This window comes from Stegodyphus dumicola, chromosome 3, assembly GCF_044657685.1.
Source record: "Stegodyphus dumicola isolate Sdum_Otavi_A_Nest chromosome 3, ASM4465768v1".
In the NCBI taxonomy this organism is placed as follows: domain Eukaryota; kingdom Metazoa; phylum Arthropoda; class Arachnida; order Araneae; family Eresidae; genus Stegodyphus; species Stegodyphus dumicola.
In genome coordinates this window covers 32,289,116-32,315,003 of record NC_140770.1, presented here as the reverse complement: position 1 = coordinate 32,315,003, position 25,888 = coordinate 32,289,116, and the positions used below count along the sequence as shown (strand labels likewise).

Here is a 25,888-nt window from a genome sequence, read left to right as displayed (position 1 = left end):
TGTTTTTAAAATAATATTTGGCTTCTGAAACTGTGTTTTAAACATACATGAAAGAAGTGCAGAAGCGTTTTTATTTAGGGCTCTGGTGCAAATTATCTCAGAAGCTAAGAAGCACCAGTGTTGGGCTCTGGTACAGTTTAAGCTCTGACACAGCAAACAACAAATCTAATACCACTAATTAACAAGGGCAAGGGAACAACTATTATGAATGATAGATGTCAGAATATTTATTCTTAGCTAGGTGCAGATATTATGTGCATCGGACTGTTAATTATTCCACAAATTTCATTAATCCAGCAACTGGTATGCATACTCAGTCCATAAAATCAAACAGGTATCCTCTGAAAGTAACATTACACACACACACACACACAGGGAAAAAAAAAAATATTTAGATTTTAGATTACGTTTCAAAGGGACATTTTTTTAACGTTTTGTGTGTTACCTTTATTTATCAAATATCATGTTCTTTGCACTTAAACCATAAAATTCAGTTCAATAGCAATGTCGCAAAATAATTTTAAAATTAACATATCTTTAGAATTTCCAATACACAGTTCCCTGTGCTGGAGATAAAAAGGCTTGACGGATAATGTGAATTTTTTGTTGCTACTAGATGTAGCCCTATTTCTGTTATAGTGGAAGTTATTGAGACTGGAGAATGTTGACCTTTGTTCCATTGCAGTATTTTTTATTTTTGGTATTTTCTTTGAGAATGAAAGAGGGAATTCTAGGGATAATTAATGTAAACAAACAAAGCTGGCTATTAACTGTGTCAGGTGATATAAACACATGCACTTGTTCTCGATGCTTTTGAACAGTGCTTAAATTGCGTTGGAGCACACCGGAGCCTGGCTCCGGTGCTTCTCAATTTTTGAAATAAATTACAATTATAGCCGGAGCGCACCGGAGCCCTAAATAAGATGAGCTCCTGTGCTTCTTTTTATAAAAGGGAACCACAATTTAAAGGGGAAAAAATTTAGAATTCCTAACGTTTTATTTTAACAATAAGCAGACCTTGCAATACTCTATTTTCCTAGAAATACAAACTCATGAGACATTCAAGTAAAGTCCCCTCACTCACATGCTGAAACCTTTCCCTTTAAGAAAAGCAATAAATTTGGGGGGAGTTTGTTTAGGAACGCCTAAATTTCGTGCCATGTCATTATATCTAGTGTATTGTTATCAATGCGTACAATTAGTTATCTTCGCAGGAAGGAACTAACTGTAAGATAATTTGTGTTCTTAAATGTGCGTTAAGTGACAGGGAGTACAATAAGAGTGAAATACTGAGGTAAACTGCTCAAGCACGTCCTATACATCGCCTTTCCCACAGTATCCACTAATGGGGGGGGGAAGCATAACCAGCAATTTTACATTTAGGAGTCCGATTCAGGACTCATTTACCCCTGACACCCATCTGCTTGATGGCTATAATTATATCAACAGAGAGCCACGGTCAAAGAGAACATTCTCTCTCGCCAAGATTTCCCTCATTTTTTGTTTCCACGCACTCATACCCTCATTCTGTTTCGCCCTGGAAATTTCATCAGCTATACTTAAAGTATATTTAATTTTTGTGATGATAAAAGAACTTCCCCCTACGATCAGAACTTAAATTGGGCCGGAACCCACCGGATCTCGGCTCCGATGCTTCTTAGTTTTTGTAATAAATCGTAATTCTAGCCAGAACACACCGGAGCCCTGAATAAGAAGGCTGCGGCACTTCTTTTATGTAATTGAATAAAAATGTTAGTAGAAATTTTATCTCGAAAATTTTATTTTAACAATAAAATTATATTAAAAATCGCGTATTAAATTTCAGTTTATCTCTTCACATTTTATTTAATTTTAATTAGTTAATTACTTCAATCTTTAATTATTTCAATAAATAATAATTATCAGTTAAATATAATTAATTATAGAATAATTATTGATTAAATAACAATTTATAAACATTAATTAAATATCTATTAATTAATTTGATAATAATTAACTATTTAATTTAAAAATTACTAATGAGTTTAATAGTCATATTATTTATTTATTTACTCTTGTTCCTCTATGCTGACGGTCTTCCATAGGGCTCCTGCAATTCTAATCTTAGAAATTAAGCCCTGCTTCTGAATATTTTTTTTTTTTTTTCCCCATGGCAAGGAGGTAGATGTTCTGTGGTTTTATTCATATCTCTTAGAGTCTATCTAACATTGAGGTAAATATTTTGTGTATCGTTTAGCAAAATAATTTATCAAATCGCAAAACAAAACAGGTGTTTAGCAGAAGAGTGTAGATGTATGATAAATGAGTCATTTTCTGACATTGACATATGCGAGGTAGTACTAACATCGGAGACACAATCATGACTTATCATCCATTATTCTTAAATTCTATGAAGTGGTATAAAAAACTGTTTTTTGAATGGATGGGCATTACAATCATCAATGCCAGTATTCTTTATATATATATATAAAAAGAATAAAGACACCATTTCTGAAATCTGAAATGAGAGTTGTGGAATCAATATTTAAAAAACATGAAGATTACAGGGCCAAAAGGAAATTCACTGCGAGATCATCACCCATACCTTTAAGACTTTTGGGGAGACACTTGGTTACTTTAAATAAAAGTAAGGAAGCACTTCTGCAGAGAACTCAATAAATGTAAACACTGTAAAAATGGAGATAATAGTTCGAACATGATAAGCCATGTATTTGCTTGTTCAGAGGTATATATATTCTTTTTGACTTCTTACATTGCTGGTCATAATTTGGTACTTAGTATTATGACAGCTACTTCAATAGAAGTAGCCAAACCTTGCACAAACAGTTCTTGCAGTAACCATATCTGTTGCAAGCTGCAAGCCAAAAGTTCACTGAATCAACATTTTCTTCTTTAAAATTTGCTGTAAAACATAAGTACCCACAATTTTGCATGTTGTAAATTTATTCTTCATTTATTTACTCTTATTTTGCCTAATTTTTGCATTATCTTCTCTAAATATATCTAAATATCTCTAATATCTCTAATATCTAATTAAAAAATATCTCTCTAATTAAAAATTCTCTAAATATCTCTAATATCTAATTAAAAAAAATAAATAGGTGGAATTATTTTCAGAGACAGATACTTGTCTGTAGTGGCACATCTCAGAAGGATTATTGCTTTCATTTAACACAATAAATCAACAGAGATTCTGATACTGCTAATTAAGAAGTATATAGCAAAAAAGAAATAACTATTATGATTGATGAGTGGCACACATGGCTATAATAGCCATAATGGATTATGGCTATAATAGCCATAATGTGCATCAGACTGCACATTATGGCACATCAGATGCACATTATGGCTATAATAGCCATAATGTGCATCAGACTGCTAATCATTTCACAAATTTTGTTAATCTGGCAACAGGCTAGAGACGGGCAAAACTTCTCCTTTAAGGGATCAGACCTGAACTGTTTGCTCACTGAAGTGAATCAGTTCTTTTCAAGATTCGTCGCTCACTAATAACGACCCCAACGAATGTGCTCAGAACAGGCGAGGATCAAGAGCAGTCTGTGTGCAAAGATGGGGAAAAAGCAGAAAGAATTGAACAAGGAGTGGGATCGTTAGAATTAACCAAACTGCTCACTCTCTTGACTGATTTCTTTCAACTGTATTTTTGAGACTCCGCTCCCCCCCCAAATTTCTATGCTAAAAGTTAAAAAATAATGAAAACTAAACTTACTTTTGTTAAAAATTACATTATTTTATTACTGTAATTGATATTTTGTTGCTACTACAAAGCACAGTGTAAGAATAAATTTTTAGATTGGGGGCAGATCCCAAAGAACAGGAAAATGTGTGCTGACAATACTGGTAATACTTTTTTTTTTTTATATAATTTTACAAAATGATACCAAATATCACTTGAGGTTCTTCTGTTTGGTAGGGTCCACATTTTGTTTTGCAAACTTGAAAAAATACATTAGATGGAAAAATTTATGTTTGTAAATATGTACTAATTCTAAAGAAGATTAAAGAGAAATTAACTGTTCTTGATTACAAGACGTTAGTAAACTAGTTAAATCAATAAAAATATAATTTATTATTTTACTTAAATATTACAGTAATATTGTATAAAAAAGGTATTACCTAATATACATAGTTATACTGTGACACAGTATTCAAAGAATTGAAATGAAACTCAAAGGAACAGCTCTGAGGAAGTGAAAAAAGCAAATAAGACTCTGCAGGAGCCTGAATTGTGGCTAAAGCAGTAATGATGAAAAAATAAATAATCACGACTCTGAAGAACCGAGATCTGCAACCAGCATCGAAGTGCTGAACAGCTGGAAATCCAAGGAACTTGTTCCTATAATCTACTTTCTTTAAATAGATCTTCACACTGTCAGAAACTCTCCATTTGCAAACATGGGTGGGCAGTTTTGCTGAAATGTGTCGGTTTATTTAATGCTTTGTTTTTTAAATACTAGATGTAACAGAAGTAAACCAAAAATATGTTATGTACATACATAACATACATGTACACATAAAAAATAGATCAGAGACGTTTTAGTAGATAATAAAGGAAAGAATGCTAGTGTTTACATTAAGAGAAATGAAATTTTTTGGCACACTCCCCAACAGCTCTCGGTGAACTGTTAAAGAACTGCTGTTCATTTTCCTCAGAGCGCTGATCATTCATTCAGTAAAGTGAATTGGTTCTGGAGTGGATCATCCATTTCTAACTGGGGCACATGCACAGTCCACAGAATCAAACAGGGGGCCTCTGAAAGTAAAATTATGAAGAAGTGTTTTTAATGAGGAAAGTCTAGCTGATCCTTCTACTAGAAGTCTAGCAGGCAGGTAGGCATGCACAAGGAAAGTCTAACTGGGGTCTAACTTCACAAGAGGTTAGTATGTGGATATTACACCCCGATGCCCCCCAAAAGACGACATTTACTACCAAAGAAAGACTTCGGCAGTTCAAGGTGATAGCGATTGGATTGTGTAATGTGCCAGCAACATTGGAAAGCCTCATGGAGACCATGTTGAGAGGTCTTTCCTACGAAGCCTGTCTGATATACCTGAAAGACATCATCATCATCTTGGGGAAGAGTTTAAAAAATCTTAGGTGCTTGAGAAACTGAAAGAAGCCGGTCTAAAGTTAAGTACAGCTAAATTTAAACTATTCAGATGGAAGTAACTTACCTCGGATGTGTCATCTCTGCTGAAGGTGTGTTTACAGATCCAGAAAAAGTGTCACAGTTAAAGACTGGAGACGCCCGAAAATGTTCATTAGCTGAGAAGTTTCTTTGGGCTTTCACCTATTATAAGGGATTTGGGAAGGACTTTTCTTCCATTGCAAGACACCTTCACAAGTTACCAGAGACCAAGCAAAAGTCTTAAAGAATGTGAGGATTCATTTAAACAACTGAAAGAGGCTTTAACATTTGCTCTAGTCCTGATGTATCCTCATCTTGACAAACCATTTATTCTTGACATGGATGCAAGCAATGACACAGTCAGTGCTGTTTTGCCCCAAGAAATAAACGGTCAAATACGTGTCGTGGCATACTAGAGCAAGTGTCTATGTAAACTGGAGAGGAACTACTGTGTCATCAGAAAAAAGTTGCTCAAAATAGTTAAAGCTGTAGAACATTTCCATCATTCTATCTATGGCAGTAAATTCTTGATTCCATATCATGTGTTGTTGACCTGGCTTTTAAATTTCAAGAATCCATAAGTCCAAATAGTCAAATAGATACAGAGACTCCAGGAGTATGACATAACTATCCGGTCATAGAAAGGGATCATCACATGGAAATGTTAAAGCCTTGTCTAGAAGACGACCCTACCCACAAAGCTGCTGATATTGCATCAGGGTTGAAGCGAAATAAGACCTGCTTAATCTGGTCATACATCAGGTTATGAATTAAACATTGTCTGATCCAGACCTTTGGAGTGCCGAAGAAGTCAGAAAAGACCAGTTGTAAGATGGTGACATTAAACCGATAAATGACTTAATGGAGTCTTCAAACAGAAAACCTACTTGGCAGGACAATTTGATCTGTAGTCCTACAACAGAACTATATTGGACTCCCTGGGACTCGCTCCATATTTGAAACATCATTTTGTACTGGAAGTTTGAATCCGATGATGGGAAGGCATTCCGATAGCACCTGATACTTCCAAGATCCCGGGGGGTCCTTAACCCTTTTGACCCAATTTTTACATGATTAAAATTTAATATGAAAAGTAGTTAAATTTAATATTGACATACTAAAAAGTGTAATGAGTTTAAAGTTTTAAACTTTTCTCGTTTCTTGGAAATCTCCTGGGATAGTATGTCCCAATTGTATTGTCAACTGGGATATTGGTTCCAGTTGTCTAGGATATTGTGATAATAACCTTACACTGCATGTGAATAAATAATAAAGTTAAATGAAATGTACCGAATATTTTATTCTTACAGTGCAAGTTAAGTATGATATGGCGTAAAGCAATCTTTACAAAGGGCAACCTGACACATTTGGCAAAATAGGCCATTTTTCTTTAGTCATAAATTTTTTCCCTAATTTCTTAAAAACACTGCAAATGTAAAAACCCATTTAAAAGTGGGTTTCATTTAGCCAATAGGGAATGAAATCTAATCTCTGGGACATATGTGCTCATTGAGACTGAAAGGGTTAAAGAATTACATAGCAGTCCAACAGGAGGCCACTACAGAATAATGAAAACCTTGCATAGAATTGGAGAGCAATTCTTTTGGAATAATGCAAGGGAAGATGTGCAAAAGTGGTGCCAATCTTGTGATATCTCTGCGGGTCAGAAAGGACTGAAGACATGCAGCTGAACGCCTTTCAAACTTATTGCCTTTGACATTTTGGGTCCTCTGTCACAAACTGCAAATGCCAAAAAACACATCCTCGTCATCACTGATTACTTCACAAGTGGCCTAAAGCATATCCTGTTCCTGATCAAGAGGCTGTCATGCTAGCAGAGATAATGATACACCATTGGATTTTTAGGTTCGGAGTGCCTCATCAATTACATTCCGATCAAGGAAGAAATTTTGCCTCGACTGTAATTAAAGAACTGTGCAAAGTACTCAGGATCGACAGAACGCAAATGACACCTTTGCATCCCCAGTCAGATGGAATGGTAGAGAATTTTAATCGAACCATCCTCAATAACCTTTGGCTCGTGGTTTCCAAAAACCAACAGGTCTGGGACAAGAAGTTATGTTGGTTTGTACTGGTCTATCATAGTGCCATCGAGACTACTGGCTATTTCCCATCCAAGATGCTTTTTGGTCATGACCTTCATCTGCTTTGTGATCTCCTTTTGTTTGGTCACCATCTGGATTCACCTTCATCACCTGAGGAGTACATGCAAAGATCAGCGTAATATTCATAAATTTGGGAAACCAGTTTCAGAAGTTTAAATATAGAATCTTTGAAACTAGTCCTGAAAATCGGTGAATATTATGCCGATTCTTGTTACTTGAACTCCTCCAAAAATCCTTATTCTGCATGTTATTTTAACTTAAACTTTTATGTTAGATTGAATTGGAAACACAACCTGTGCACCATGAAGTTTGAGTATTTAACACAAAAGGTTATTTAAACTTTTGCCCACATTGGAGTTGTTTTATTAAATGAGTGATAAGTCATCTGACAGTCTCTCAAGAAACCAAGTTTAATTCTATGAGTTATTGATTCTCTATATTGGCGCTCAATGTAAAAAAGGGTGCCTCATGATTCAGCCACTTTCAACTTGCGAAGTTTCTCAACTGCAAGTTTTCAAATTGGTGGAATGTCTGCAAACCTGATGTCATGATTTAGTTATACTCTAGATGCTATGCAAGCATTGATATTTGATGAAAGTACCCATCAGTTTTAATGGTAGAAATTGTATTTTGACTTTGAAAGGTCTTGAGAACTGATTCCACTTATATCCAATGGGTGAGCAGTAAAAGGTTGTCATAGCAGCATAAGGACAAATCTTAATTGATTTAAAGGCATTGTGGTTTAAGTTTATGTAGGAATTTATTTATTCGAGAATCAGAAAAGCATGTGCAGGAAATAAGCATTTGTATAATAAATAACTAAACTAATTTAATTCATGATTATGTCAGCTTATGATAGAATAAGACAAAATTCAGTAGGACAGCATGTCTTTAGTCACCAATCTCATGATACATTACCAATGGTGTATAGTGTGTGCTCGCTAAGCTTTATGATGACAGCTGCAAATTTGAGGTTTTTGGATATCGCAAACAAAAAATGAAATTTTCCAGTTAATGGAATTTGTGAAAAAAATATGGAAAAGTGGTAATAAACGAAGATAGCAGGTGTTTTTCAATGCAATGACAATGCCCCAATCAACAAATGGACGGTGAAATCTGTAGTATGGTTGTAAATCCAGACAGTATCACTACTGATATTGATGAAAGCATCAAATAAGCTGTTGAAAACTAGATATTTCAGTTGATAATTTAGTGGGAATTCTCAGTATAGCATATTACAAGACTTGAAAATGGAACTTTGTAACTGAACAAAAAATTGTGTCCATCTATAGAATTAAAGAGAAAGTACAGTCAAAAGTCGTTAATTCGGACACATGATCTATAATCCGGACCTCAAAGCTAAAAACTTTCTGTGCCTGCGCCGCGTTGACACATGCGCATAGGCGTTTACGCATGCGCGTAAGACCTTTACGCGCACGCGCATATGCGTGTGCGCAAGTGCAGAATACGTTTTCGCGTTTAATGTATAACGGACGGTATAAGCTGAAATTATACAATTATCTATTTCAGTTAATGTTGATGCTTGCGTTATTCCTTAATCTTCGAATTGGATGCAGCTTATTATTTTTTGCAGACTGTAAGAAAATAAGACTGTAAGAAGTTTTATAAAAGTAAACTTGAACTTTCGATTATGTCAATTTCCGATTCTGGAGCTCCCAAAGGTTCTACAAAACGAAAGTATGTCTCGATGTCCGTCAAAGAAAAAGTGGAATTGCTGCAAAAAATGGATAAAGACATGAAGAAGGTGACAGAGAGGTTAGTGAAAACGAAAAAATTTCGATTGACAAGTTAGTCGGTATTCTCGGCACAGCAATTACGGGACTTGAACAGTGGAGCTTTTTAACTGAACAAGAAATTATGTCTTTATAGAATTAAAGAGAAAGTATTATCACATAAAACGAAACAACTTGCATTGAAAGAAATGTTTAATAAAGTAAACAAATAAATATTAAGGTTCTTTTTTTGTAAATTTTGATACCCTTTAGATCATAATTGTTCTTTATTTCCTAAAATACGGTTTCATATTTTTAATTTTAGAATTTGTGCATGCCATCTTACGAGATTTAAACTGATGATCTATAATCCGGAAAAATCGATAATCCGGAATCGCCGAAGTCTGACGAGTCCGGATTAACGACTTTTGACTGTATTAGCAAAAAATGAAGCAACATAAACAATTTACATTGAAGAAAATATTCAATAAAGCAAACAAATAGTATTGAGATATTTTATAAATTTTGATTCCCTTAAGGGGTTAAATGTTGCATTATATCGTAAACCACAATTTCATATTTTTAATTACATAATTTCTACTTTTCATCGTACTGGATTTAAACTGATGATATAATATCCAAAAAATCCCAAATATGGAATCGCCAAAGTCTCGATGAATCAGGATCTTGCATTTTGTAGTGTTTTCAATATTTTGCTGAATTTTTTCTTTATGAATTTTAGAGTGTATTATTAATATATTTTATTATCTCTCTTTTATTGGTGATATCTTTTCAAACTCTAAATTAACATGTTTTTTGCATCATGTGTTAAATAGTATAATTGAAATTCTTTTATTTTTTTCTTTGTAGTTATTTTTAAATGCAGCCATGGATTCAAATGTAGTAGTTCGGAAGCAAATGATACAGTCATTAACTGCAGTTTTAGGTAATTACTATGATAATTCTTTGGTTCAAATGTACTGGATAAAGTGTATCTTTCCACTTGTGAAGGACCCGGAAACTGGTGTCCAAGTTAAAGCTCTGATGGCTATGGAAGAACAATTTTTGCAGAACATTTTTTCAAATGATCATACAGAAAGAAACATTGCTTTTAGTTTATTAAACCATCTATCAAATGGCCAACTTCTATCATACAAGAGATATCTTCAGAAAGCTTTTAATAGTTGGAAATCAGAGAACAGACTAAGGTAAGTTTAAATTATGAGGACCTATTTTTTATTTTACTGTTCATATATAATCCCTCTCTACTAGTTTTTTATTGTTGAAATGTTTTAATATTATTGCAAATTGTTTTGTTGGAAAAAGCTTGTATTTTTTTATGAGAAGTGACCTTAAACTAAGTTTCATATATCATTTCATTTGATTTGAAATCTTATTTTAAAAAGATTTGATACTTTCTGATTATCTGGAGACACATGAATAGTAAGCAACTCTTTGGCAACTTTGTGAATTGGCAAAAGATATTTGGCTATATTTACAGCTCATAGATACTATTCTGAGAGGCCTTGTGGTGCAGTGGCTAGCACATCGCACAGCAGCACCACAGGTCCGGGGTTCAATTCCTGGGCTGGGCAAGGTTGGCTCAGACTTTCATCCCTTGGTTTCCATCACTTGGGTCGATCAAATGAGTACCAAGTTCGCTTGGGGACTAAACACTGGGGGTCCTGAATTGTTCAAATTTCATTCCTTTCTGAATTGAATTATTTTATTTCTTATCGATAGCTTATAAACCACAATAAAATAATACCACACACATTGTAGAAATAACACACTCTAAATTTCAATATATTTATTTCCCATAGCGACACTCGGGCGTTAGGCTCCTTTCTTACAGCATCACATCTGAATCGTAACTGGGAATGTACAAATTATGTATTATTTGAAGAAACCACACATTCTATTCAAACTATAATAAATCTAAAAAGAAATTAAACAAAATAAACAGTTTCTCACAGATGATAATTCAGCGCTGCTTCTAGTGCACATGTTCTGTTAGTCAACATTCTCTTCTGTCGGAGACAGACTGATGCTAGTATTTCTCAGCTAATATTAATACATACACTCCCTACTCCTAGTGATTTACACTGTAATTTTTCATATTAAATTTGATTTAATCTGAATTGTCTTAATCTAGTCTACATATTTACAGAACTTTATATGCAAATTCAACCAGTGTTTAATCAGTAAATAGTTGTATTTGATTTTGTTTTACATGAATGTATGATACATTATTAAGTTTATCCACACAATAGTATGTACATTAATTAGGAATTGTATTTTCATTGTATTTAACCCGCGAAAACACGCGTCGGGCATGCGAGGCCCGGTCTTTACAAAAATGTAATACACAAATTTCACCAAAGAATGAAATCTTCTCAGTAGCTGCGTTTAAGGTCATGTACTTGTCGTTCACAAGCATTTCCGGAATTTAACCCTTCATCTTTTCTCAGAAACTGAGAAACGGGCTTCCCAGGCCCGAGGTGCGCTCGCATTGTCATTTAAAATTGTGAAAGAGATCAGGCAGTTGCGAAAAGGTCTTGCTATTTGAGCTATGACGATGAAATTAAAAGAATACAGAAACTATTAGCCGAAGTGTCGACTGACGAAGATACAATTAATGAAGAGGACGAAGAAATAGTTGGTGAAGAACAGTTTAGTGATCACCAATCGAATTCTGAAGAGGCTAGACTCAAGCATAAATATAGTAATTTTGTGTCCGTCAGCGAATTGTTATCTTGGCAAATATAATGTGACAAAATGGAATAAAGAAGAACTAAGACTTGCTGTGAGAACTCTTGCTCACAGCATTGTGCGAAAATTGCTCGGAAATGTTTGTGAAGCAAAATTTGTGTCCTCCCCTATGAATTCTTGGCAACTGCTTATGAATAAAATAATAGTAAAAATTCTAGTAGATTGTGCAAACATTTATATCGAATCCATCGCCGTCAAATTTTAAAGATAGAGAGATGCTCGATGCACAAATATTACAGAAATCAGAGCATTTATCGGTCTTCTTTATTTTGAAGGACTCCACAAGGTTTCTCACATGAATGTTCTCAACCTTTGGGTGACTGTCGGAAATGCTTAACATTTTTCATCAAACAATGTCTAACAAACGTTTTTTTATTTCTAATGAGATGTTTGAGATTTGATGACATAAGAGATCGCTTTTCTAGAAGGGAAATAAATAAACTGGCTTCGATAAGATATGCCTTTGAAAAGTTTGTTGGAAATTGCAAAAAAGTTTACAGCACTTTGATAATTTAAAACCTTTCTTCTCTACTCAAAATTTTCTCAGTGTAAAATTGTAAGAAAATTACAAAATGAAATTAGCCAAAGAGTAAAATATTTAAACCATATAATTAAATATTAATATTTCAATATTATTTTTATATTTTATGTCAGAATCATAAGTAGTTAAATAATCTGAATTACCGTATTTGATGGCATATAAGATGCACTTTTTTCCCTAAATTTGGTCTCAAAAAAAGTTACCTGCATCTTATACATGAAAGACACAGGTTAATTTTCAATACTGAATGCTATTTTTAGCCCGTATAAAGGTCTAGACACACATAACTTTTTCTACATCTACATGTGTGTGGCCTTCTAAATAAGGGTGCGTCTTATATGTTGTCAAATACGGTATGTGTTATAAAGCAAATTTAAGCATAATAAAGTTTGGAGTTGATATGAAATACTGCCACCATGCAGTACAAAGGCCTCCCAGAAACTTCTAATTTTGGGATACAAGAAACTTCCAGTTTTTCATATTTCAAGGCTGGCAGTTAAAGGGATTTAAAAAAGACTCATGTGTTTTCAAGTATAAAATTTGTAAAGCATTAAATCAGACATGCATGGTGTAATAATATTTGAATTTTATCTGTTTGATAAATATTGCATTCAGTATTTAGAGAAAGACTGACTGTTCCACACGTTCAATAAAGGAACAGTGGTTAGTCACCTTGAGGTTTCATCAGCCATTTCTGTAAACAAGTTGGCAGATGGTGAATATCTCCTTTGTTAAAATCTCAGATTCATCAAAATTAACAACAGTGATCTAGTATTTTCAAAACATTTAATAAAGCATTAAAGTTATAACCAAATTTTACAGCATTGTACAAAATATGCTCAATTTATGTAGCTACAATCCTAAACCAAAGCTTTAGAGTCCGTTTTAGTCTCAGTTAGAGAGGTGGTAGAAGAACGTTCACAATATTCTCTGCCTTTTGAGATTCAGAGATTTATAACTGAAGTTTAAGAGTTTTTAAAGTCACAGCCTCATTCATTGTCTCTTTTTCAAAAGACATAGAGTCATTGAACTAGAATCACTGGTTATTACTCTGGGATCATTCCTCTTTAACAGTTTGTCATTGTCTTTGACTTTTAATGGATATGATTTCTCAACAGGTCCCATATTTAGGCTTGACTTTTGCCACACCTACATTTCCGTCTTTACCAGGATACATTTTAATCAATTTTACTAAGCACCAATTGTTGAAACACCTGCTTCTTTTATTTCTTACAAGGATTATTGCAAAGCCTCGAGAACTATCTACCTAAGGAGAAGGATGCCTTCGTGGAGGTCTTTCTAAGGGAAACTGGCTCATAAACACATTACACATGGGGAAAACCACAAAAACACCCATGCAATCAGCCCATTTGTAGCATTTGAACCTCCGACCGAACTACCAGTGTTCAGTGAATTTACTCCTAGGCTGTCGGCGGGCAGAATGTTAAGGGTCTAAAATCATTGCTATCTTCAGATCTTAAAGGGTCTGCTATTCATGATATTTTCAGCATCACAGAGCACTATGTACAGGTCTTCATGATCCAGATGAGCGTTTCCTAAAACACACCTCGGTATCTTTTTTTAACATGCTATTAGATGCTTCCAAAAGCCACCCAACCAGGGTGCTGATTATGGATTGAATTTGCAGGCAATTTTCTTAAACAATGTGAATTCTTGCAATCTAGATCAGTCAATATATTTCAGTTCATTAGCCCACTAAATTGATTCCATTGTTGGAATAGGTAACGATAGGGTAGCCTCTTTTCTCAATATATCTTCTGGATGCTAGATCAAAACTATCCCTAGACAATGATGTTACTAGTTCAGTATGAATAGCTCAGTAAACAGCACAAATACACAATGCTGTCCAACTCTTAGATCCACTTTTTAAATGCAGGGGACCACAAAGATCTATTCCTATGACTTCAAAAACTAAAGCTTCTTTAAACAGTTTTCTGGTAAAAATGCTGCAGATTCATTCACAGGTTTCACATTATGCCTTTTACAAACATAGTTTGTCTTTATGATTTTGTTGACTGTTTTCCTACTCTTCAGTTTCCAATAATCTTCTCATAAAGCTGACATTAAATATTGTACATTGGCATGTGCCAGTTCTTGGTGTTTCTTAATTAAGCTTTTAATAATGTGGTGATTGGAAGCTAATACTAAAGGAAGTCTAAATTTTTTTTCATCTTTTAGCATAAAAACCTTTGTCTTCACTCTTAATAATCCTTCTGAATTGGTAATTATTGATAGAGACTGTAATTGTTTGTCATCTTTTCGAAGTGAAGAGTCTTCTTGGACCTTTCTTTTAAATAATCTTTTCTGCTTTTACTGTTTCACCTGCTGTTAGTAGTGATCTTTGGTTTTTCTCAGTAGCTTTCTAGTATTCTTGAAGAATCAATAAATCCATGTTGTGATTCTAATTACCTTTGTGTATGACATTATTTGATAGAAGAAATCTGCTTTCTCTTCAGTTATAGAGGATACTATAATCTTCTTCCTTTCTCAATTTACAGTTTCTTTATTTGGCATCAGTTAAAAATTCGGCCATTCATCTCTTGAATATTTTAGCCAGATAGGATCATCATTTTCCTCCAGCTGATTTTTTTGCCAAAGATCCTCAAGATGGAAGATCAGCTGGATTTTGCACTCCAGGTACATAGTTCCATTGATGGGTTGATATCAAACTTATGATTTCTGTCATAATATTAGAAACAAATATGGCCCAGTTATCTTTCTTTTTGATCCAATAGAAGGCATCTGTTGAATCAGACCAGAAGAATGTTCCTGTATTGTCTAGTTTCAAATCCTTTCTAACTGTAAAGGTTCTAAACCTGATAATCTTCAAGGAATTTTAATCCTCTTGATTTCTGATTTTTCCATTTCTCGTACTTTCTTGTGATCTCTGATGGCAGTTCCAAGTCTCACTAGACTAAGTTTACAACATTTTTGTAACAATAACCAATTTGTAACTAACATAAAGGGATAGCTGAAATTTATAGGATTGAAAACCGTATGAATCAAAGAGAGAAAAAAAAATTAATTATTGGAATTGTTTTTTCATCAGTCAATATCTTCAGTCAATCAATAATGTATCATCATGCATGTTCCAAGATAGTACTAAAACTGGAAATTCTTTTCCTTTGCAAGCATTTTTTGTGGGTGAAGGTAGGCGAGTGTGCTTCCACCACTGTTGATCAAACTTAGCTGAACTCAACAATCTGAGATTCGGAAAGGAAAAGATTAAGCTCCTTAAAGAAATCTACCCTAGTCACAGAATTGTGGACGTACATTGAATCCTTAATTTTTCTTGCCAGTTCTTCCTTTTCAGGTGTTTGATCTAAATGGTGTGTCAGTATAGCAACTAGAACTAACTACAAGTTAAACTACATGGTGTTCTATGACAAATTTCAAAAGTTTTTTCAATCTTGCCACTATAAAAACCTCAGAAAATTCTTGACATTTTCATGTAAGCCTATTTGAAAGAAGGCCTTTGTGATATCCACTATAAATTTTATCTTTCCCCATCTGAAATAGTTCAACATTAAAGGGATGAGTTCGGTCATATGAGGTCTCTTTTTACGTACAGTTGTTGAGACATACTGAATTACGAGTTTTAGCTGAGCCTTCGAAATCAGGTCTTATTTTAGTTGTGCAACTTCCTTTTATAACAGCTCCATGTAGCAAAACATGAATACATAAACTCTCAACCCTTTTTGAATCCTCACTCGAATTAACTTGTTCAATAATATTTTCCTTTTCCCACATATTAAATACTTGTTCATAGGCTTCTAGCTTACAAGCAGAAATTCGCTGTGTTATTAAGTCTTTTCCTACATAAATCTTTACGATGAAGGATGGTCTTCTAATCCGAGAATACTAAATTGATATTTATCTATCTCTATCAAAAGTTTCCTGAAAATGTTTAAAAGCAAGCTCTTCTAATTCCATTTTTGTTTTCTTTTTAATAGAATTAGTTATTCTCAAAGAAGCTAAACTTTATAGATCTGGTATGTGAATATTGCTTACATAAAGAGTGAGAACTAACAAAGGTCTGTCATTTTTGTTCTCGCTGTCACCCTTACCCAAAATAGTCTGGCCAAAATTGGTATTCAAGGCTACTAAACCCTTAGGTAGATGATTTATTACCCTTATATATAATTTTCCAGTAATGTAAAAGAAGTAATAAATGTTACAGAAAAAAAAAATTGATGGCATAGCAAATTATTTATATTAATTAACGTTTATTAGGAAATAGAAAAACTGGCATTAGTTATTTTTAAGAAACACTATAGCTTCGGCAAGATCTTCTTTGGGAGGCCCATAGATCCAATTTGATAAACTTCAGAGCTGAGAAGAGTTTTTCCACACTAGCTTGAGTAGGAGGAAGAGCTATTACTGTTAGGGCTGCTTCTTTTAACTTTTCAGGACACATTTTTATAAGTTCTAAAAGAGGTGTCTTGCAAGCACAATCATATTTCTCTATTTCATCAAAGGTCGTGTAGAAATCTTGTTTGTATTTTTTCATTTTTTTTATCTAAAGGCTCTTGGTTCTTTATTTTCATTCGCTTTTTGCCTTAGCCTCTTCAATATTATTCAAAAATATTTCTTAAAACCTAACCCGTTCACAACGGGCACCTCTGTTACTGAAGCATTCTCTTATGACGGTGTGTTAACCGGATACGTCGTCTTGTGGGGACGAGCAGTTTGCGCTGCTAAGCCTAACTTTGGAAAAAATTCGTTTAAATTAAATTTGTCATCCAATTGTTCCAGTTTTTGGTATATTATGAGAAGAACATTCAGGTAGTTGTCAGAATTAATTTAAACCTTTATTGTTATATTTTCCTTAAAAATTTTGTAAAATACTCATTCTATGTAGAATAATATAATTTTTCCTTTATCTCACAATTAAATATATATGGAAAAATATCCAAACAATCACAGATTTTATTTAACACAACACATAATTAAAATTTAAAAAATATTAAAACTGTCTTTCATAAAAATTCAATGAGCAAACAACGAAAAGGAAGCAATATTTCAAAAAAGAGACAGTGTATGATATTCTTTGAAACATGGGTGTATGCAAAGTCCAACATTTCAAATGTCACAGGAATAGAATACAGTCAAAAGTCGTTAATTCGGACACCCATAATTCGGAATGATCTATAATCCGGACATCAAAACTAAAAACTTTCTGCGCATGCGCCGCGTTGACACATGCGCAGAGGCGTAAGACCTTTTACGACTGCGCATATGAGTGTGCGCAAGTGCAGAATACGTTTTCGCGTGCGCATTTTATGTATAATGGACGTATAAGCTAAAATTATCTAATTATGTATTTCAGTTAATGTTGATGATTGCGTTGTTCCTTAATTTTCGAATTGCATCCGGCTTATTATTTTTTGCAGACTGTAAGAGCAATTTTATAAAAGTAAGCTTAAACTTTCAATTATATCAAATAGAATTTCCGATATATATTTGTTAATATGTAAAGGATCTAAAGCGAAAGTATGTTTTGAAATCTGAAATCTGTTTATCAATTTCACGCTGCTCGGCGGCGGGCGCGTAATGAATTGGAAGTTGATTTGTCAGCACTATCCTTATCTTCAGCGCAGATGTTTTTATTTTATTTGGCTTATAATTCCTTACCAAATGTAGTATTTCATCTCGATATGCTCCGTCTTTGATATGATTTAAAACAAGTTCTTCGTCATTATAATTCGCTTCCGATAGCGAAGAAAAGTGACAGAGGTTATTGAAAACAAAAAAATTTCGATTGACAAATTAGTCGGTGTTCTTGACACAGCAATTATAGGACTTGAACGGCGGAACTTTGTAACTGAACAAGAAATTATGTCTGTTTAATAGAATTAAAGAGAAAGTATTATCACATGAAACGAAGCAAAACTTAAACAATTTACATTGAAAGAAATGTTTAATAAAGTAAACAAATAAATATTAAGCTTTTTTGCAAATTTCGATACCCTTTAGATCATAATTGTTCTTTATTTCATAAATTACGGTTTCATATTTTTAATTTTAGAATTTCTGCATGCCATCTTACGAGATTTAAACTGATGATCTATAATCCGGAAAAATCGATAATCCGGAATCGCCGAAGTCCTGACGAGTCCGGATTAACGACTTTTGACTGTATCAGCAAATTTGACTTATTTAGCATTTGTGCATCTGCTACGGTCAGGTAGCACTTTCGTTTTGTCATTAAAAAAATAGAACAATGCCGAAAATATTCGTCTCAGTGCCGGAAAAATATCTAAGAGTAATAAAAAAGTCTCTAATGCTAGAACATCTACTCCACTATACGGGGATAAAAAAATAAAATAAATTAATTTAATTAAAAAAAAGTATTCCAGAGCTTGAGAACATGTTCATTTGTTTATATGAAATGACACAGTAAGAGCCATCACGTTACCCAACACTAACGAATTAGCATTTGTGTATATTTTTCTAAGTTCAGATACCTATATTCGTTTTTAAAATGAATTTCCTAAATAATTTAATGAAAAGAGATTTAATAGTAATTGCGGAACAAATTGGACAGACTGTTCCAGAAAATGCTAAAAAAGCTGACATTAGAAAAATTATCGAAAATTCAGATGTTTTCAAAACGAACGTTGAATTTGTTCGTGGCGTCGTCAAGTCGATCGCAGAGGATCGGACGCCCAAAACAAGTAATGAACACTATCTTTTAGAGATCGAACGTCTTAAATTAGCTCAGATTGAAAAGCAGATTGAGTTAGAAAGTTTAAAATCACAATCATTATCGAGTGATAGAGGAAACGCTCAGACTAGTGTTGAAGATATCATTAAAAGCGTCAAAAGACTAACTATAGCTGTACCCCAGAAACTGGAAGCTCTGCATTTATTTTTTCAGTCACTTGAGAAAGCTTTTACTACTAAAAGTGTACCAGTGGAGTTAAAATCAGAAGTGTTGATTAATTTGTTAGGCGATAAATGTAATAATGTTTTAACATATGTTTCTGAACAAGAAATCGCGGATTATGATAAATTAAAAACTCTAATCGTGAAAGAATTTCAGCCAACACCGCGTGAGTGTTTGAACAATTTTTAAAAATGCTCAGAGACATTCATCTGAATCACATGTTCAGTTTGCGTCTCGACTCAGTGCAACTTTCAATTATTATTGCAAGTTAAGAGAGGTAGATGACTTTAAGAAATTGTGTGATCTCATTGTATCTGATAAGTTGTATGAAACTCTTGATTCTAAAACAAAGGAACATATTAGTGTTCAGGAGGGCCAAAGTTGGTTCCAACCAAACCAGTTGGGGAGAGAATGTGATTTATTTTATTCATCCAGGGGTAAATCTTTAATTTCTTCTATATATCTTTAATTTCTATATCTTAAAAATAAAAATAAAAAGTACCTCAAAGCATCGAGAGCATGTGCATTGGTTTATATCAAATGACAACGTTCTCTCTAAAAAGTCAAATGTGGTAAGCCCAGCCATAGAGAGCATTAAATGGCGATTCAAATATGATACACCCAGCCATGAGGTAATGTTCGCTGCTGATGCACATATGACATGCCTGTACTGAATAGGTTAATTCATCACTAGAAAAAGATGATAGAGACTCAGTTGCAATGTCTGCAGTTTGAATGACCTGATTTGAATTCTCCAATTATTCTGAGAATAATTTCATTCTCAATGAAAGTTCATAGATGGTTTACTTTGCCTTTTTAATTTGTTCGTCATCTAAGAAAATTCGGTGTTTCGGATCTACATATATCGAACCCAGCAAGATCTCATTGTCTAGCAATCTAGTTTCTCATTTCTTTATTGAAGAAATGATTTCTTCAATAAAGAAATGATTTCTTCTGCAATAAACCCTCCATTTCAGAAAGAACAAACATCTCATTCTTCCATTCTTGCCTCCTGTCAATTCTTCAGATTGCAGCTTTTTTGTGGCTGTATATGGTGTAGAAAGAAGAGTTTCCAATTCTGCAAGATCATTCCACAATCTTTCTGTTAGTGAACCATTAGGAGTATCTACTTCTTCTAAAAAAGTTCTTAATTCTAAAAGCTCTTTATCATCAAATATGTACTTCCTTATTGCGTTGCTTGAAATTGCTCCTTTTCCTGCTTGCTTCCTAAGAATGGCATCAATTTTAGGAGTTCTTGCTGCTATTGCTGCTTACCTAAATTTACCAGTGAGATTTGTAACTAAATGAATCAGTTTAATTGCTAATGGCAAATATCACATCCATCCTTGTATTTATTTATTAATATGTCAGTAAAATAGAAAATAACTATTTATTAATGTATACAGTTCGTAAATAAAAATAATAACTTACAATAATAACTCATCATTAATATTTTTCAATTCATTTTAATTTCATTTCAAATTCAAAGTGTCCAACAAACACTGGAGTCGACTTGTTTTTAGCGACTCCAGCTCCGACTTCTTGTACCCCCCTCAGGGGCTCACTTTTGTGAGTATGGATGTGGCAATCATGAGGTACCCTAACCCTTCAGGGGATCATCTTCCTGGTGAGGCGGGTGTCACAATCCTGGAGCCCCAGTGCTTTATCCTCACTTCCATCTCCTCTCCTCTGACCTGACACATTTTTCTTTCCGTTCTCCCTTGTGGTTTTCCTCTTTGGAGTTGGGGCTCGTCACGAGAAACTGGAACAACCCTTGTCTCTAGTTTTTTAGTGCTGAGAAAACTGCCCACGTGTTTGCCGTGCGTGGAGACCCGTAAGGCTGGAAAGGAGGGTCCTGGTAGTTGAAGGGCGAGGTACTGTCTCCAACACACGGCTTTGGCCTGTGCTTCAGATTGAAAAAGGAGCACTTAGTTATCCCGCTATTGTTTATCTGTTGCACGAAGAGAAGCAAACCCCATGTTGAGACTCTCTCGGTTTATACTGGATAGGGCAGACTGGGAACTCTACCTTAGGGTCAGTGGCTTGGGGATAAGCTTTCGGGAGTTCCTGCTTTTAGGAAAGCTGACTGTGGGGCTTCAGATTGTGTATAGACCCGGTTAACTGTCGCACAGATTTTTGTGTCCCCTTGTTGGACTACGTGGTGGGTGGGGCTGCCGGGTCTGAATAATTTCTTAAATATGGCTAATTCCAAAATATATGTAATTAAAGACTTTGAAGTCAAGCCCGTCCCTCTAAACTAAAAAATGTATGTACAGATGCAAATGTAAATAATCGTAACAATAGTCTCCATTTCCTTGTTGTCTCTAGTCCTTCTGGCGAGCTGCAAAAGATGTCTCCTTTTGTGATAAATAAATGCATCCATTCTTGTATTAGTGAGCCCAGAAATATTAAGCGTCTCTGCTCTGGAGACTTGCTTATTGACACAACTTCGGTCACCCAGCCTGCTTCCTTACTTCAAATAACCAAAGTTGGGAAAGCAACTGCCACTGTAACAGGGCATAAGACATTGAATTATTCTCGCAGTGTAATTTCGGAAGTCGACCTTATGTCTGTTCATGAAGAAGAGTTTGTTTCCGAGTTAGCTGACCAAAAGGTTAGTGCTGCAAAGCGGATCAAGATGCATAAGGAAGGTCAGTTGATTGACACGAAGCATGTCATCCTGACCTTCAAGCCGCCTGATCTGCTGAAGAATATCAAGGCTGGATATCTTAATTGCCCCATAAGACCTTATATTCCAAACCCTATGTGATGCTTCCAGTGCCAGCATTTCGGCTATTCCAAGATGTCCTATCGTGGGAACATGACGTGCGCTCGAGGTTCGTCGGTAGGCCACGATTGTGATAATTGCACCATTGCTGCACTGAGTATAAATTGTAAGGGTGACCATCCAGCATTTTCCCCATCATGCCCAAAATGGAAAACAGAAAAGGAAGTACAGACGGTAAAAGTCACTCGGAACATCTCATATGCTGAAGCCAGAAGACTAGTTCAAAGCATACAGCTTCAATCAAACAAATCATATGCCAGTGCCGTTAAATCAACATGTACCATTGCCACCCAAACTTAAATAAGTACACAGACTCCACAAAATAAAACCCAGCAGCCTGCAAGCCCCAGCAGTAGTTCTGTAGATGAAATTATTTCTCTCTAGATTCAGATAGAATGGAAGTGGAGGAGGAACTGGAAGTTCTTAAACATCTGCTTCCGCACAAATCTAAAAAACAACATTGAAAGAACATACATCAATCATAATGGCCACTCTTGTCTCATGGAACTGTCATGGTTTCCACTGAAATTTCCTTGACATCAAAGCTATGATCAATGCTTATCATTTTGTGTGCTTGACAATACAGGAGGCAAATCTGAAACTAGATCAACATGGAAAACTTCGGAGGTTTTATTTCATCAGGAAGGATAACCTTGCCAGTAAGCGTTCCAGTGGACGTGTAGGTCTCCTCACCTCACTGAACTATCCACCAAGTTCCTTTCCTTTGACAACATCCCTCCAAGTTGTCACTGTACAAGTAAATTTTCATATGGTAGTTTCGATCGTTTCTCTTTGTTGGCCTCCTAATGAGCACATTGATCAGAAGATTTTAAATGACTTTGCAGTGCAGTTGCCTGAGCCTTTTATCATAATGGGTGATTTTAACGGCCATAGTCCCTTGTGGGGAAGCAAGGCCACCAATTCACAAGGAAGACAAATTGAGCAGATAATTGAAGATAATTGCCTTTGTTTCCTGAATAATAGGCAGGGCACATACTTCCATGAAACTACAAGGGCATTCCACGCTCTTGAACTAGCCATCTGTTCACCATCTCTATTGCCATTTTGAAATTTGAGTGTTGGAAGTGATCTTTACAACAGCGCTCATTATCCCATTCTTTTATCTCTTGCATAAAGAGAAGCAAACCCCATGTTGAGACTCCCTCGGTTTATACTGGATAGGGAAGACTGGGAACTCTTCTCTTGCTCTGCAGAGCTCACAGAGAAAATTGTAAAAGATGTGCTTATCGATGATGCAGTGGCAGCAGTTACAATTGCTATTACCAGGCAGCTATACTCTCCATCCCTAGAACACCAGGAAAAATACTAAAATATTCTAAATAATGGTGGAATCGTGACTGTCACGAAGCACTGAAAAAACAGAAAAAAGCATGGGGAATTTTTCGTAGATATCCTACTCTGCGAAACCTCATAGCATTTAAAAGAGCCAAAGCAAATGCATGAAAAGTAAGAAGGCAGAGCCAAAGGAATTCTTGGATTTCATATGAGTCGTCAATAACATCCTCTATGCCTAGTATGCCTAGTTTGGGAAAGAGTTAGAAAAGGACGTGGAATATATAAAGACCACTCACTTTCCTTTTTGGGAAAAGATGGCCGAGTGATTAGCTCCATAGAAGAAATTGTAAATACAATTGCTGAGACATTTGCTGCCGTTTCTTCCAGCAGAAACTATTCACCTGCATTTCTCTCTATCAAGCAGTGCTCTGAAAGACATCCCATCGCATTCAACTCTTTCAAAACTGAGCCTTATAATAGAGACTTTACTTTGCTAGAGTTAAAGAGAGCTTTGTTACAGACTCATAGACCTTGTCCGGGTCTGGATGACGTATTATGAAATGCTGAAGCGGAATCTTTCCAAATATCGGCCAAATGCCCTTACGAGTAGCATATGCAAGCTGTTTGAAAAAATGGTAACCAGCCACCTAGTCTACTTCTTGGAAAATAATAATATTATATCGCCTTATCAAAACAGTTTTCGAAAGAGGAGAACAACCATAAGTAATATGCTCCTTTTTTAGAGGCATCGATTCGAAAAGCTTTTGTAAGGAGGTTACCTTGTCTCAGTATTCTTTGACATTGAGAAAGCTTATGATAAGGCATGGAGATACGGTATACTTCGGGATCTTCATGACAGTGGCTTGTGTGCCAGCTTACCAATTTTAATTCAGAATTTGTTGAATTCTAGAACTTTTCAAGTAAGGATTGGCTGTGTTTTGTTGGATGTTTTGAACAGGAAGAGGGTGTGCCTGAAAGCTGTGTGCTTAGTGTAACCCTGTTCAGCTTAAAAAAAAACTCTGTATTAAAAGAACTTCCTCCCATTATCTTGGGATCTCTGTATGTTGATGATCTACTGATTAGCTGTCGAGGGGCAAACAGGAGATACGTAGAGAGGCAATTGCAGATTGCTCTGAATAAGATCCAAGAATGGTCCAACAGGGATTTGCATTTTCCAAACAAAAAACTTTGTACGTGCACTTTTGTAGGAAGCGAGGTCTCTATCCTGAGCCTGAGTTATATCTGAATGATGCAATTATTCCAGTTGCACCTGAAGTAAAATTTTTAGGAGTGACGTTCAACCAAAAATTGACTTTCCTTTCTCATATTTTAAACCTGAGAAAAAAAAAGTGTTTAAAAACACTAAATATTTTAAAAGTCTTGGTGAACACCTCCTGGAGTGCAGAGCATTGCTCTCTGCTTCGCATTTACAGAGCATTTGTCCGCTCTAGACTGGCTCAGTTGTTTACAGATCCGCTCAGTCATGTATTGATAAAACTAGATCTTGTTCACCATCAAGCTTTGCGGATTTGTTCTGGAGCTTTCAAGACATCTGTCTAGAGCCTGTATGTTGACTCTAATGAACCATCACCTTTTCTGAGGCGTGAGCAGGTCTCCCTTTGCAGTATTTTAATATTTTATCTCAACCTGAACATCCTAATAAGCTGTGCTTACTTGATAATGTGTGTAGCACTTTATTTGAAACACATCCATCCTGTGTGCCTACCTTTCCTTTAAGAATTCGCCCTATCATTGTACCTTTCCTTTAAGAATTCGCCCTATCATTGAGGAACTCTCCCTCTCTGATATATGCCCCCAAGCAGTGCAGAATTTAGAAATCACACCTTGGGAAAATGCACGTATCCAGCTTCTTAATGTTTTAACAATCATGTGAAGGCAAGCACTAATGATATGGTATACAGACAACTCTTTGCTGAGCACAGGCATAAATATAGCAGTTATCTTCCAGTATATACAGATGGATCCAAGTCAAATGATCATGTCGGGATAGCATATGTAATTGAAGATCACATAGAGGACAGACGCTTGCACCATGCTTTCTCTGTTTTAACATCTGAACTAACTGCAATATGTTATAGTCTTTTTTTACATCTCAAAGTTCTGCCACAAAAAGTTAATACGGACTCCTATAGTGGGCTTAAATCATAAGAAGCTTTCCCCAACACTCAAAATCCAGTAATAGTGGATGTTCTCAAGATTCATATAAACTTAATGAGTCATGGATATGAAATCCTGTACTGCTGGGTTTCTGGGCATGCAGGAATAAAAGGGAAAGAGCTGGCAGATATCACAGCGAAATGTGCTGTTGAACTGTCCAATCGCCTCATCCCTTTTAGAGACATCTGTTGTGTTGGCAAAGAGAAGATCCGAAAAAATGGCAGCAACTTTGGAATGTTCAGCTTCAAAACAAGTTGAAAAATGTAAAGCCTAGAATTGTGCGTTGGTATTTTACTAGAAATCATAAGGAGGTAGTTCTTTTGACTCGCCTCAGAATTGGTCACACTAGAGTGACACATAACTACCTTTTGAAGGCTGAGAATGAGCCTGTTTG

At 35.2% G+C, this 25,888-nt stretch overlaps 1 protein-coding gene across 1 annotated transcript in view; it reads left to right on the top strand.

Moving 5' to 3' along the window:
- Positions 1-25,888, top strand: part of Cap-D3 (Chromosome associated protein D3) — a 99,938-nt gene that overhangs the window by 22,972 nt on the left and 51,078 nt on the right. The window contains exon 2 of the mRNA XM_085812716.1: positions 9,880-10,217. Within this exon, the coding sequence (XP_085668842.1) occupies positions 9,880-10,217 (338 nt within the window). The remainder of the gene's footprint in view (positions 1-9,879; positions 10,218-25,888) is intronic.